We start from the raw sequence: 13968 nt of genomic DNA on the forward strand, positions 1-13968 counted from the left end.
TACCACTGGGCGTGTGGAGTACCGGGCCTGCGAAAACGGCAGAGGTGCCGTGATCAATGCCCCTAAACTCGTGTCCTCACAGGATGCTGCCTCTAATCGCTCCCACACCGACCCTTCCCTCACTAACCACTTCCTAATCATGGCTATATTTGCTACCCAGTAATAGTTGCTAAAGTTCGGCAGTGCCAGCCCACCCTCCCTCCGGCCACACTCCAGCATCACCTTGGAACATAGAACATTACAGCGCAGTACGGGCCCTTCGGCCCTCGATGTTGCGCCGCGGGGTTTTACCCGTCCACACAAAACCGGAGATCACCTCATTTACCCGCTTAAAAAAGGCCTTTGGGATAAAGATGGGGAGGCACTGAAAAACAAACAGGAATCTCGGGAGGGTCGTATTTTCACTGTCTGTACCCTCCCCGCCAGTGATAACGGGAGCATGTCCCCCTTTCGGAAGTCTCCTTTTATTTGTTCCACAAACCGGGTCAAGTTTAGTTTATGTAACAGCCCCCAGTCTCGTGTCCCCTGGATCCCTAAATAACGGAAACTACCTCCCACCACTCTGAACGGCAGCTCTCCCAGTCTCCTCTCCTGCCCCCTTGCCTGGATCGCAAACATCTCTCTTTCCCCCATGTTCAATTTGTACCCTGAAAAATGGCCAAATTCCCCTAAAATCCTCATGATCTCTCCCATCCCCTCTAACGGGTCAGAAACATACAGGAGCAGGTCATCGGCGTATAACGAGTCCTTCTTTTCCACCCCACCCCGGACCAGCCCCTGGAAGCTCTTAACGCCATAGCCATTGGCTCAATGGCCAGCGTGAACAGCAACGGAGAGAGGGGGCATCCCTGCCTAGTCCCCTGGTGCAGTCTAAAATAGCCCGATGTCAGCCGGTTCATTTGAACATTCGCCTCTGGTGCCTGGTACAGTGCCTGGTACAGCAGCCTGATCCAGTCGATGAAACCCCGACCAAACCCGAACCGCCCCAACACCTCCCACAGTTAGTTCCATTCCACCCAGTCAAAGGCCTTCTCCGCATCCATTGCAACCACTGCCACCATCTCCTTTCCCTCTGGGGGCATCATGATTACATTCAAGAGCCTTGTAACATTGGCCGTTAGCTTCCTACCCGTAACAAACCCCTTCTGGTCTTCCCCTATCACTCCCCGGGACACAGTCTTCTATCCTTGAGGACAAGATTTTCACTAACTGTTTGGCATCAACATGGAGATCGGCCTGTAAGACCTGCATAGCTCAGGGTCCTTCTTCCGCTTCAGGATCAGTGAGATCGAGGCCTGTGACGTTGTCGGGGGAAGAGCACCGCGCTCCCTTGCCTCGTTAAACATCCTCACCAACAGTGGGCCCAGCACCTCAGAACTTTTTATAAAACTCCACTGGGTAACCATCTGGTCTCGGGCCTTGCCTGACTGCATGGTCTCCAATCCATTTGCTATTTCTTCAATCCCTATCGGGCTCCCAGCCCCTCTATCAACTCTTCGTCCACCTTCGGGAACTCCAGTCCTCCCAAAAATTGACTCTTCCTTCCACTCCCGCTGGGGGTTCCGACTCGTATAACCTGCTGTAGAACTCCTTACTCACCCCGTTAACTCCTGCTGGGTCCAACATTGTGTTCCCTCCTCTGTCCTTCACTTTCCCTACCTGCTAGCTGCCTCCCTTTTCCTGAGCCGGTGTGCCGGCATTCCACTAGCCTTCTCTCCATACTCGTATATGGCCCCCCTCGCCTTCCTCAACTCCTCCACCGCCTTTCCCGTAGATAACAAGCCAAATTCCACCTGTAGCCTCCGTTGTTCCTTCAGTAATCCTACCTCCGGAGCCTCCGCATACCTCCTGTGTACCTGAAGTATTTCCCTGACCAACCTATCTGCCTCTGCCCGCTCTTCGTTCTCCCTATGGTCCTGAATCAAAATCAGCTCCCCTCTGACCACTGTCTTCACTGCGTCCCAAACCATTGCTGCTGAGACCTCTCCCGTATCGCTAATCTCCAGGTAGTTCTGGATGGATTCCCTCACCCGCCCGCACACCCCCTCATCCGCTAACAGTCCCACATCCAATCTCCATTGCGGGCACTGACCACCCTCTTTGCTCACCTCTGGGTCCACCCAATGTGGGACATGGTCCGACACAGCAATCGCTGAATACTCGGTGTCAACCACACCCGCCAGTAAAGCCCTGTTCAAAATACAAAAGTCGATCCAGGAGTATACTTTATGTACATGTGAGAAGAAGGAGAACTCCTTCGCTCTTGGCCGTCCAAACCTCCATGGATCTGCCCCACCCATCTGTGCCATGAACCCCTTTAGTTCCTTCGCTATTGCCGGCACCCTGCCTGTCCTTGAACTCGACCGGTCAATGACCGTATTGAAGTTCCTGTCTATGTGGACGGTCTTTGACGAGGTGCCTCATGATAGGTTGTTGCATAAGGTTAAATCTCATGGGATCCAGGGTGAGGTAGCCAATTGGATACAAAATTAGCTTGACGACAGAAGACAAAGGGTGGTTGTGGAGTGTTTTTCAAACTGGAGGCCTGTGACCAATGGTGTGCCTCAGGGATCAGTGTTGGGTCCACTGCTATTTGTTATTTATATTAACGATTTGTATGAGAATTTAGGAGGCATGGTTAGTAAGTTTGCAGATGACACTAAGATTGGTGGCATAGTAGTCGACAATGAAGAAGGTTTTCTGGGATTGCAACAGGACCGTGACCAGTTGAGACAGTGGGCCCAATGAGTGGCAGATGGAGTTTAATTTAGATCAGGGGTGGGCAAACTTTTCCGTGCAAGGGCCACATTCAGAAATTCACAATTTTAAAGGGCCGCATAGTATTAATAGTCCCGGTTGTAACCAATTAGCGTGCGGCATATACCTCAGCGCTTCCCCCGGCGGCATCCTGCCTTTAGCCCTCTTTATCTCTACTTTTCAAAAATGGCACTTCACCCGGTTATGATTCTGGGCGCCTCATATAGAACATAGAACAGTACAGCACAGAACAGGCCCTTTGGCCCTCGATGATGTGCCGAGCAATGATCACCCTACTCAAGTCAACGTATCCACCCTATACCAGTAACCCAACAGCCCCCCACATTAACCTTATAAAAAAAAAAAAAAAAAATTTTTTTTAAATTAAAATTTTTTTTTTTTAATGATTTGATCTTCGTAGGCCGCATAAAGACCTTTGGCGGGCCGCATGCGGCCCGCGGGCCTTAGTTTGCCCACCCCTGATTTAGATAATTGTGAGGTGATGCAGATTAGTAGTTCAAATTGGGACAGGACCTATTCCATTAATGGTAGGGTGTTGGGGAGAGTTCTCAAACAAAGAGATGTAGGGGTACAGGTTCATAGCCCCTTGAAGGGGGAGTCGCAGGTGGACAGGGTGGTGAAGAAGGCATTCAGCATGCTAGGTTTTATTGTCAGAATATTGAATAGAGGAGTTGCAACGTCTTGTTGAAGTTCTACAAGACATTGGTAAGACCACACATGGAATACTGTTCAGTTCTGGTCACCCTATTATAGGAAGGATATTGTTAAACTAGAAAGAGTGCTACCGGGACTTGATGGTTTGAGTTATAAGGAGAGGCTGGGTCGACTGGGACTTTTTTCCCTGGAGCATAGGAGGCTTAGGGGTGATCTTATAGAGGTCTGGAAAATAATGAGGGACATAGATAAGGTAGATAGTCAACATCTTTTCCCAATGGTCGGGGAGTCTAAAATTAGAGGGCGTAGGTTTAAGGTGAGAGGAGGGATCCAAAAGGGTCATGAGGGGCAATCTTTTCACGCAGGAGGGTGGTGAGCATCTGGAACGAGCTGCCAGAGGCAGTAGTTTTGTCTTTTGAAAAGTATTTAGACAGTTCTATGGGAAAGCTGGGTATAGAGGGATATGGGCCAAATGTGGGCAATTGGGACTAGCTTAGTGGCATGGACAAGTTGGGCTGAAGGTCCTGTTTTCAGGCTGTAAACCTGTATGACTCCAACAAAATGGTTTCCTGTGTAGTTGGTGGGAGCTAATTCAGCTTTATAGACCAGTAAACAACCCAGAATTTATTTATACATGTACTCTTGTTTGTGTGCATATTTTGTTTCTTATAAATTTGGTCAGTGCTGAAGGTGCTTTTCTCAGCTGGTGTACCTGAAGTGAGATGGCGGTTTGCCTCTGAGTAGGAAAGAGAAAGACCTGGCTGGAAATATGCTCGTCTAGTTATTTTGTAACCTGTAATTGCTATCGGTTGACCTGTGCTGGAACAACACAAATGTGGTTGTCAAGTGAACATAAGATAGGAACAAAAGCCAGAAACACTGCAAATATGCAGCAATCCCAAGGATCATCTTTCGGTCTTTTTACAGTTGCCATTGCCTGTAGTTCAGGGTATATAAGTGGGAGTCGGCACCTTAGAGGAAAGGGTAAAATCCAGAGCTTTACACTAGATCTTGAGGTTCAGTTGAATGACGGCACAGAGCCAGATTGTGGATAAAGTGAAAGTGTAATTCTGAGTTGAAGGGACGAAAATAGCAGGCCTCAGTAGGATGAGAGGAGATTGGCCATGATTGCATTAAATAGTGGAGCAGGCTCGAAGGGTTTATTTGCCTCCTGGTTATTATTATTGTATAGTGATTTGCTACTGTAAGCTGTAATATCTAACCCCACACTACTTGTAAATGTACTTACCTAGTGGTGATCTGAAAACATGTCTGTTTCTCCGGTATTGAAGACAGAAAATGATGGGTGTGCTCACTGGGTTGGGCAGCAACTGTGGGGGAAGATGGGGCTAATGTTTCGGGTATACGCGGAGGATCTTAACAGATGGAGCAGTTTTTGGTGCAGTTGTGCGAGCGCTGAGTGCAGCTACTTGTAATGCGTTTATGGTGATGCCTCTGACAGGACAGCACTCCCTTACCACTGCTGATGTGTTAGTCTGAAATGTTCAAATCTCTGCAATGGGTGTTTGAACCCATTCAGAGCCGACAGCAGCACCACAAAGCCTGAAGCTGAGACCTGGCTTCCTTGTCAGCTGGTGGTGGTGTGTTGAAGATTTTATTTAATATATTTTGCAGTAAATAATATATGTGTACCCCCTTCTGTTCCAGATTTAGGAGAGAGTGACCTTCCATACACACAAGCTATAATGGGCAATGGAGTAGAGGACTACACAGGGAAAGAAATTCTTATCCTGGGAGGAGGAGATGGCGGGATCCTCTGTGAGCTGGTGAAGTTAAAACCAAAGATGGTCACCATGGTGGAAATATCCTTTTTTTACGTAACCTTGTCTGAAATAGTTGTATCAAAGGGCTTGTGATTTTGGTCATCAGTTTAGGTTGCGGAAGTTCTCGTCTTCCAAGTGCAAAGGATTTTGAAGGGTGGTTTGATGGAGGTGTATAAGATTAGAACAGGTTTTGATAAGGTAGACAAAGAAACATCCCATTAACTGATGGTCCAAGGACTAGGTGGCACAGATTTAAGATTTTGGGCAAGCGATGCAGGGAGGAGGGAGACTTAAGTTTTTTTTCATGTGGCATGACCTGGAATTTGTGACCCACTCCAAACGAAAACTGGATGAAGGGTTCGATCCCGGCCTCTGGTCACTCTGTGCAGTTTGCACATTCACCCCGCGTCTGGCATGGGTCTCACCCCAACAACCCAAAAGATGTACAGGGTTGGTGGATTGACCACCCTAAATTGCCCCTTAATTGGAAGATTTGAAAAAGTAAATAAATATGCTGTGCGATGGGGATCGAGCAGGGAAATGGGATTAACTACAGAGAGCTGGCATAGTCTCAATGGGCCAAATGGTCTCCGTGCAGAAACTATTTGTAATATTCTCCAGAATTAACTGTGACAGCAACTGTTATTGGTTGATGGATGCTTTTGTTAATTTTTCCAATAAGTTTGAAGAGTTTGGAATGCACAGAGTGTGGTGGAGGCAGATTCAATTGTAGCTTTCAAAAGGCAATTGGACTGTCAATCTGAAAAGAAAGGAAGAATGTGCAGGGTTACAGGGAGAAGAAAGGAGAACAGCAGTAAGTAAATTGCTCATTTGGAGACTCTGTACAGATACTATGGGTCAGCCTTCTGTCACCGTTCTGTGAAGTTTGAGAGAGGACGAACTAGACTAGGGAATGCGTAATAAATTGTATGATGGAGTGCTGCAGAGGAATAGAGGGATGTTGAATTGTATGGCCCCGAATCCCGGAAAGTAGCCGGACAGGTAGACGATGGTTAAAAAGACATATGCAATACTTTATTAACCACAGTATAAAATGTAATAGTGGGGAGGTTATACGCGAAGTGTATAAAGCACAAGTTAGACCACAGCTAGTGTACTGTGTCCAATTCTGCTCGCTGCATTAAAGGAAAGACGTAATCACCCAGAGAGTATGAAGGATGTTACCAGAGAAGTCGAATTTGAGCTATTGGGGAAGGTTGCATGGTCTGGGGTTTCTTTGGAGCAGTGGAAACCAAGGAGAGATTTAATTGAGACACTAAGCTGGAGTGGGTAGGAAGGAGCTATGTCCATTTGCAGAGAGTTGAGTGACAAGCGGGTTTAAATTTAAACCATTTGGCAGTAGGGTTAGAGGGGATTTTAAGTAAATTATTTTCACTGAGCATGGGGGAGGGTGCCTGGAATTCACTGCCGGACAGAAACTACATTTCATTAGAAAAAACACATTTCGATTGCGACATATCTACAGGTCTACAGACAAATGCCTGAATATGGGGCAATGTTGGACAACTGGGATTTGGCTAGCAGAGATGCAATGAATTGAATGGCCTTTTGTGTCATAGAGTTTCTATGTTTCTGAAGATCCAGTTCAGCAATGACCTAATTGAATGATGGAAGAACTTCAAGGGCTAAATATTCCTGTTCTTGCGTTTCTGAATTTAATTGGTTAAAGTGAAGAATGTGTTTTTTTTGTCCTAAGCCATAGGAATTGAATGCCATTATTCTTCCTTCTTTCCATGAATGAATGTCCATTTGTGGCATGATTGAACTCTCATCACATTCAGAGGTTTCAGAAAAGGGAATTGACTGGCGATAGCTGAACCGTCACATTGTTGGAAGCTGGGCGTTCTTCTGAAATGTGAAGAACAGTAGTTTTCCTGTCCATTTCGAGAATGCAGACAGGAGAAAAATAGAAATTAGTAGCAGGAGGAGTCCATTTGGTCCTTTGAGCCTGCTCTGCCAATCATTATGATCATGGCTGATCATTCCAATTCAATAGCCTAATCTGCACCCCATCTCCCCCAAAATATCCTTAGATTCCCTTTTCCCCACGTGCTATATCTAACTGCTCCTTGAAAACGGTGTTTTGGTCTCGATGCGAACTGTGGTAGTGAATTCCACACACCAGCCACTCTCTGTGTAAAGAAATTTCACTTCATCTCTGTTTTAAACAGTCTACCCTGTACCCTCAGACTGTGACCCTTGGTTCTGGATACCCTCACCTCCACACCCTTCTTGCATCTACCCTGACTAGTCCTGTTAGAATTTTATACGTTTCTATGAGATTCCCCTTATTCTTAACTCCAGCCTAAATGACTCAAGCTCTCCTCATACATCAGTCCTGCATCCCAGGAATCAGTTTGGCAAACCTTCACTGCACTCCCTCATCTTTCTCCTAACGAGATGAAACTGCACACACTTCTCCAGGTATGGCTTCACCAAGGTCCAGTATAATTACAGCAAGACATACCTGCTCCTGTACCTTCACTCTGAAGGGCGACATACCATTTACCTTCTTTGCTGCCTGCTATACCTGCATACTTCAGCGACTGGTGTAGGAGGGCACCCAGGTTTGATTGCACATTCCCCTCTCCAATTTTATGGCCATTCAGATGATAGTCTGTTTTACCATTTTTGCTAACGAAGTGGATGACCTCACATTTATCCAAATTATACTGCATCTGCCATTCATTTGACTACTCGCTCAACTTGCCCAAATCACACTGAAGGATCTCTATCCTCCTCAGAGCTCACCCTCCCACCCAATTTTGTGTCATCTGCAAGTCAGATCAGGTATAGGGTTTGCTGCCACTGATGATGGTGATCATCATGTGCAGCATGAATCCAGGATTGTGCCTGTTAATTTGTAAAGATAAAAGGGGGAATTTCAACCTACATGCGGTCATTTCCAGCCCCACAAGCCGCAGAGCCCCGCCACAAGTGAATTAACCAATAATTTGTGTAAAGTTTTTGAGATCCTTGACTGCTCCAATGACTTACAGGCACCAGATTTGTAAGCAAAACACAAAGCAGTTTATTTATAACAACAAGAGTGATAAGACATGTGATAATAGAATAACGACCAGCTAATCAATTCTCCCCCGCAATCCCCCTTCTTACCAGCCAACCTCTCCCCAAGCATACACTAGATAGACTCAAGGGAAAGCGGTAAAATGATGGGGATTAAAATGGGAGAGAGAGAGAGATATGAGTGTACTTGTTGCTGATATTAAAATCGTTGTAGCCGGCTAGCTTCCCAGGACGAGGAGTGTTGAAATCACCAGTTGGATTGCTAATGAAATTCTTCTGACTGGAACATTCAGGCAGGACTCGGGCTGTGGGATACCCTCTGGGCAGTCACTTTAACTTGTATTAACTTGGGCCTTCACTCAGAAGATCCTCCTCAGGTGTGTTTAATTCTGACTTCCACCTTCACCAAATTAGCTATCACCATCATATAGAATTTTTTTTTTTTTACATAGAATTTTACAGTGCAGAAGGAGGCCATTCGGCCCATCGAGTCAGCACTGGCTCTTTGAAAGAGCACCCTACCCAAGGTCAACACCTCCACCCTATCCCCATAACCCAGTAACCCCACCTAATATTAAGGGCAATTTTGGACACTAAGGGCAATTTATCATGGCTAATGCACCTAACCTGCACATCTTTGGACTGTGGGAGGAAACCGGAGCACCCGGAGGAAACCGGAGCACACACGGGGAGGGTGTGCAGACTCCGCACAGACAGTGACCCAAGCCGGAATCGAACCTAGGACCCTGGAGCTGTGAAGCACTGAGATAAGATTAAGAGTTCTCCACATGAGAACTTGAGAAGCATTTTCAAACAGCCCACCCTGCCTGCTGCTGGCTCTGGAGTGGATTTCCCTGCAGGTTAAGCTGGCTATGCAGAACGGCATTTTTTAGCTCTTTAGAGAGAGATCAGCACTGTGGCCCTTTAGTTTCATGATCAAAACAAATGCTAAAAGCAAACATAATCTCACAAAATAAGGACCATTCCGGAACGATAAGCACCAATCAGCACAGTGTGTCAGTTGAGACCCAGGAATATAGAGTCCATTGGCTGACAGCCAAGTCCATCAAGTGGTGTCATCACAGATGTCAGAAATGCAGCCTGCTGGAGGATTTGTCTGTTAATTAAAAGGGAGGTCCATATTAAATTTATAGGCCCTAGTAAGTGTTCAGCTACAAAATCATAAAAGCCAAACAAAACCGAAATTACAAAGGAAAACAAGTGGCAGACACTGATTTACAAGAGGATCCTTACACAATATAAAAATATATTGCTGTGGGTCTGGAGTCAGGCAAGGATGGTAGATTTCCTTCCCTAAAGAAAGTTAGTGAATCAGATGGGTTTTTACCATAATCAATGAGATCATCATCACTGAGACTGGTTTTTAAATCCAGATTTATTAACTGAATTTAAATTCTACCATGTTCAGTGACACTATGCCACGATACGTTAGTGTCAGAATTAGTTGGTGCCAGAATTGTCTGGAATGCAACAGCTTGATTGTTTAGCTAGCTGGCTGTTGGTTCCTCCCTAGGAATCTAGCTGAGGGGAGTCTGAACTTTGGACAACCTGTAACTTTTCTTTAAGTGTTACTGTTCATTAATCAGTCTTTATTCAGCTGTTAACTTAAGAGTTTTTTTTCTTTTGGTATGTTTTCAAACTCTATTTGGTCCGTCCTTAACAGAAGTTGTACATTGACCAGATGGTGATTGATGCATGTTGCAAACACATGCGCAAAACCTGTGGAGATGTTCTGGATAATCTGAAAGGAGACTGCTATCAGGTAGGCCTACTGGCACTGCTTTTGTTTCCCCTGAACCATATTGAAAAAGGCAGTGGAGGCTACATTTAAATAGTATTTAGATATGCACTTGCGATGCCTAGGCACACAACGCTATGGGCCAGGTGCTGGAAAATGGGATTAGAATACTTAGGTGGTTGTTTTTGACCAGCACAGATACGATGTGCTGTAGACCTCTATGAATTATGTAATCCCTACAGCGCAGGGATCCCTACACCCTAAATTATACACCAGTGCTGTTCGTAGTATATGTAAGTGATTTGGAGGAAAATGTAACTCGTCTCATTAGTAAGTTTAACATAGAATAGTACAGCACAGAACAGGCCCTTCGGCCCTCGATGTTGTGCCGAGCATTGTCCGAAACCAAGATCAAGCTATCCCACCTCCCTGTCATTCTAGTGTGCTCCATGTGCCTATCCAATAACCGCTTGAAAGTTCCTAAAATGTCCGACTCCACTATCACAGCAGGCAGTCCATTCCACACCCTAACCACTCAAAGAGAAAAGCCCTAGCTCCCTCAATATTTCCTCATAAGACCTATCCTGCAAACCAGGCAGCATCCTGGTAAATCTCCTTTGCACCCTTTCCAATACTTCCACAGCCTCCCTATAATGAGGTGACCAGAACTGCACACAATACTCCAAATGTGATCTCACCAAGGTCATGTATATTTGCAGCATAACCCCATGGCTCTTAAACCCAAGTGCAGACGACACAAAGGTTGGTGGAATTGCGGATAGCGATGAGAACTGTCAGAGGATACAGCTTGACTTAGATCGTTTGGAGACTTGGGCGGAGAGATGGCAGATGGCGTTTAATCCGGACAAATATGAGGTAATGCAGGTAGGGAATATACAGTGAATGGTAGAACCCTCAAGAGTATTGACAGTCAGAGAGATCGTCATGTACAGGTTCACAGATCACTGAAAGGGGCAACACAGGTGGAGAAGGTTGTCAAGAAGGCATGCGGCATGCTTGCCTTCATTGGCGGGGCATTGAGTATAAGAATTGGCAAGTCATGTTCCAGCTGTATAGAACCTTAGTTAGGCCACACTTGGAGTATCGTGTTCAATTCTGGTCGCCACACTACCAGAAGGATGTGGAGGCTTTAGAGAGGGTGCAGAGGAGATTTACCAGGATGTTGCCTGGTATAGAACATAGAACATAGAACGATACAGCGCAGTACAGGCCCTTCGGCCCTCGATGTTGCACCGACATGGAAAAAAAACTAAAGGCCATCTAACCTACACTATGCCCTTATCATCCATATGCTTATCCAATAAATTTTTAAATGCCCTCAATGTTGGCGAGTTCACTACTGTTGCAGGTAGGGCATTCCACGGCCTCACCACTCTTTGCGTAAAAAACCCACCTCTGACCTCTGTCCTATATCTATTACCCCTCAATTTAAGGCTATGTCCCCTTGTGCTAGCCACCTCCATCCGCGGGAGAAGGCTCTCGCTGTCCACCCTATCTAACCCTCTGATCATTTTGTATGCCTCTATTAAGTCACCTCTTAACCTTCTTCTTTCTAACGAAAGCAACCTCAAGTCCATCAGCCTTTCCTCATAAGATTTTCCCTCCATACCAGGCAACATCCTGGTAAATCTCCTCTGCACCCGTTCCAAAGCTTCCACGTCCTTCCTATAATGAGGCGACCAGAACTGTACGCAATACTCCAAATGCGGCCGTACTAGAGTTTTGTACAATTGCAACATGACCTCATGGCTCCGGAACTCAATCCCTCTACCAATAAAGGCCAACACACCATAGGCCTTCTTCACAACCCTATCAACCTGGGTGGCAACTTTCAGGGATCTATGTACATGGACACCGAGATCCCTCTGCTCATCCACACTACCAAGAATTTTACCATTAGCCAAATATTCTGCATTCCTGTTATTCTTTCCAAAGTGAATCACCTGACACTTCTCCACATTAAACTCCATTTGCCACCTCTCAGCCCAGCTCTGCAGCTTATCTATGGAGGGCATTAGCTATGAGGAGCGGTTGAATAAACTCGGTTTGTTCTCACTGGAATGGCGGAGGTTGAGGGACGACTAGGTAGAAGTGTGCAAAAGTATGAGGGGCATAGACAGAGTGGACAGTCAGAGGCTTTTCCCCAGGGTAGAGGGGTCAATTACCAGGGGTCATAGGTTTAAGGTGCGAGGGGCAAGGTTTAGAGGAGATGTACGAGGCAAGTATTTTATCACAGAGGGTAGTGGGTGTCTGGAACTCGGTGGAGGTGGTGGAAGCAGGGACAATAGTGACGTTTAAGGGGCATCTTGACAAATACATGAATAGGCTGGGAATAGAGGGATACGGACCGATTTTAGTTTAGACGGGCAGCATGGTCGAAGGGCCTGTTCCTGTGCTATACTTTTCTTTGTTCTTTGTTCAGAAAGAAGCCATCCGGCCCATCAAGTGTGCCCCGACCCTCCAAAAGAGCAATCTACCCAGGTCCAATCCCCCGTCCACCCCGCCCTATCCCCGTAACCAAACCTGCACAGCCTGGACATGAGGGCAATTTAACATGACCAATCCACCTAACGCGTCCAGCTTTGGATTGTGGGAGGAAACCGAAGCACCTGGAGGAAACCCAATCAGACATGGGGAGAACATGCAAACTCTACAAAGACAGTCACCCAGTGCTGGAATTGAACCAGGGTCACTGTGATGCAGCAGTGCTAACCATTGCAAATGTACCACTCTACTGCTAGATAATTAGAAAATGTAAGGTTGGCCTCACTTTAGAGCATCCACGATGCTGAGGAAGTTGTGAATAGCACGTTTAGCGAGATGGTCACACTGCTGATGAAGAGTAATGAGGGAGATAAGAAATGGGTGACCACCAGACAGAGGAAGAGTAGGAAGACAGTGCCGGGTCCCCTACGGTCATCTCCCTCCAAAACAGGTATACCGTTTTGGATACTGTTTGGGGAAATGGCTCACCAGGGGAAGGCAGCAGTAGCTGGGTTCATGGCATCATGGCTGTCTCTGCTGCGTAGGAGGGCAGGAAAAAGAGTATTAGAGCTATAGTGATAGGGATTTGATTGTAAGAGGAATAGACAGGCGTTTCTGCGGACGCAGAGAAGACTCTAGGAAGGTATGTTGCCTCCAGGATGCAAGGGTCCTGGATGTCTCAGAGTGGCTGCAGGACATTCTATAGGGGGGAGGGTGAACAGCCAGCTGTCGTGGTGCATATAGGCACCAACGATATAGGTATCAAACGGGATTAGGTCCTACACGCTTTAGGGAGTTAGGAGATAAACTAAAAAGTAGGATCTCAAACTTAGTAATCTCAGCATTGCCACCAGTGCCAAGTGCGAGTCAGAGTAAGAATGAAAGGATAGACAGGATGAATGCGTGGCTTGAGAGATGGTACAGGAGGGTGGGATTCAGATTTTTGGTACATTGGAACCAGTTCTGGGAGAGGTGGACGATCTACACCTGGGCAGGACTTGAATCAATGTACTCGGGCTGTTGTTTGCTAGTGCAGTTGGGGTGGGTTTAAATTAATAAGACAGGGTGATGGGAACCAATGCAGGAAGTCAGAGAGTAGTAAAGAGGAGATAGAAACAAAAGCTAGTAAGGAGAAAAGTGGAAGACAGAGAAACAGATTGAACTGCCTAGTATGGCAGGGGAGTGGGAACCAGAATAGTAGGTCAATGGGAGAAATAACTGAGGGAGTGCTACATACTGAGGCCAGTAAGGTTAAGAGGAAGAGCAGGCAGGGAGTGGTTGTTTCACGCAGCGGAGCTGGTGGGCTGAAGTACATTAGTTTCAATGCGAGGAGTATTTCAGGTAAAACAGATGAACTTAGAACTTAGAATTATGATGATGTTGCTATTACAGAAACTTGGTTGAAAGAGGGACAAAGATTGGCAACTAAACATTCCAGGA

The 13968-nt window shown here is 46.3% G+C and overlaps 1 protein-coding gene across 1 annotated transcript in view; it reads left to right on the top strand.

Annotated features, from left to right (window-relative positions):
• The window catches only part of sms (spermine synthase), a 190616-nt gene that overhangs the window by 77833 nt on the left and 98815 nt on the right, over positions 1-13968 (top strand). Inside the window, exons 6-7 of the mRNA XM_038802847.1 lie at positions 5101-5255; positions 9958-10047. Coding sequence (XP_038658775.1) covers positions 5101-5255; positions 9958-10047 — 245 coding nt within the window. The remainder of the gene's footprint in view (positions 1-5100; positions 5256-9957; positions 10048-13968) is intronic.

This window comes from Scyliorhinus canicula, chromosome 7 (assembly GCF_902713615.1).
Source record: "Scyliorhinus canicula chromosome 7, sScyCan1.1, whole genome shotgun sequence".
In the NCBI taxonomy this organism is placed as follows: domain Eukaryota; kingdom Metazoa; phylum Chordata; class Chondrichthyes; order Carcharhiniformes; family Scyliorhinidae; genus Scyliorhinus; species Scyliorhinus canicula.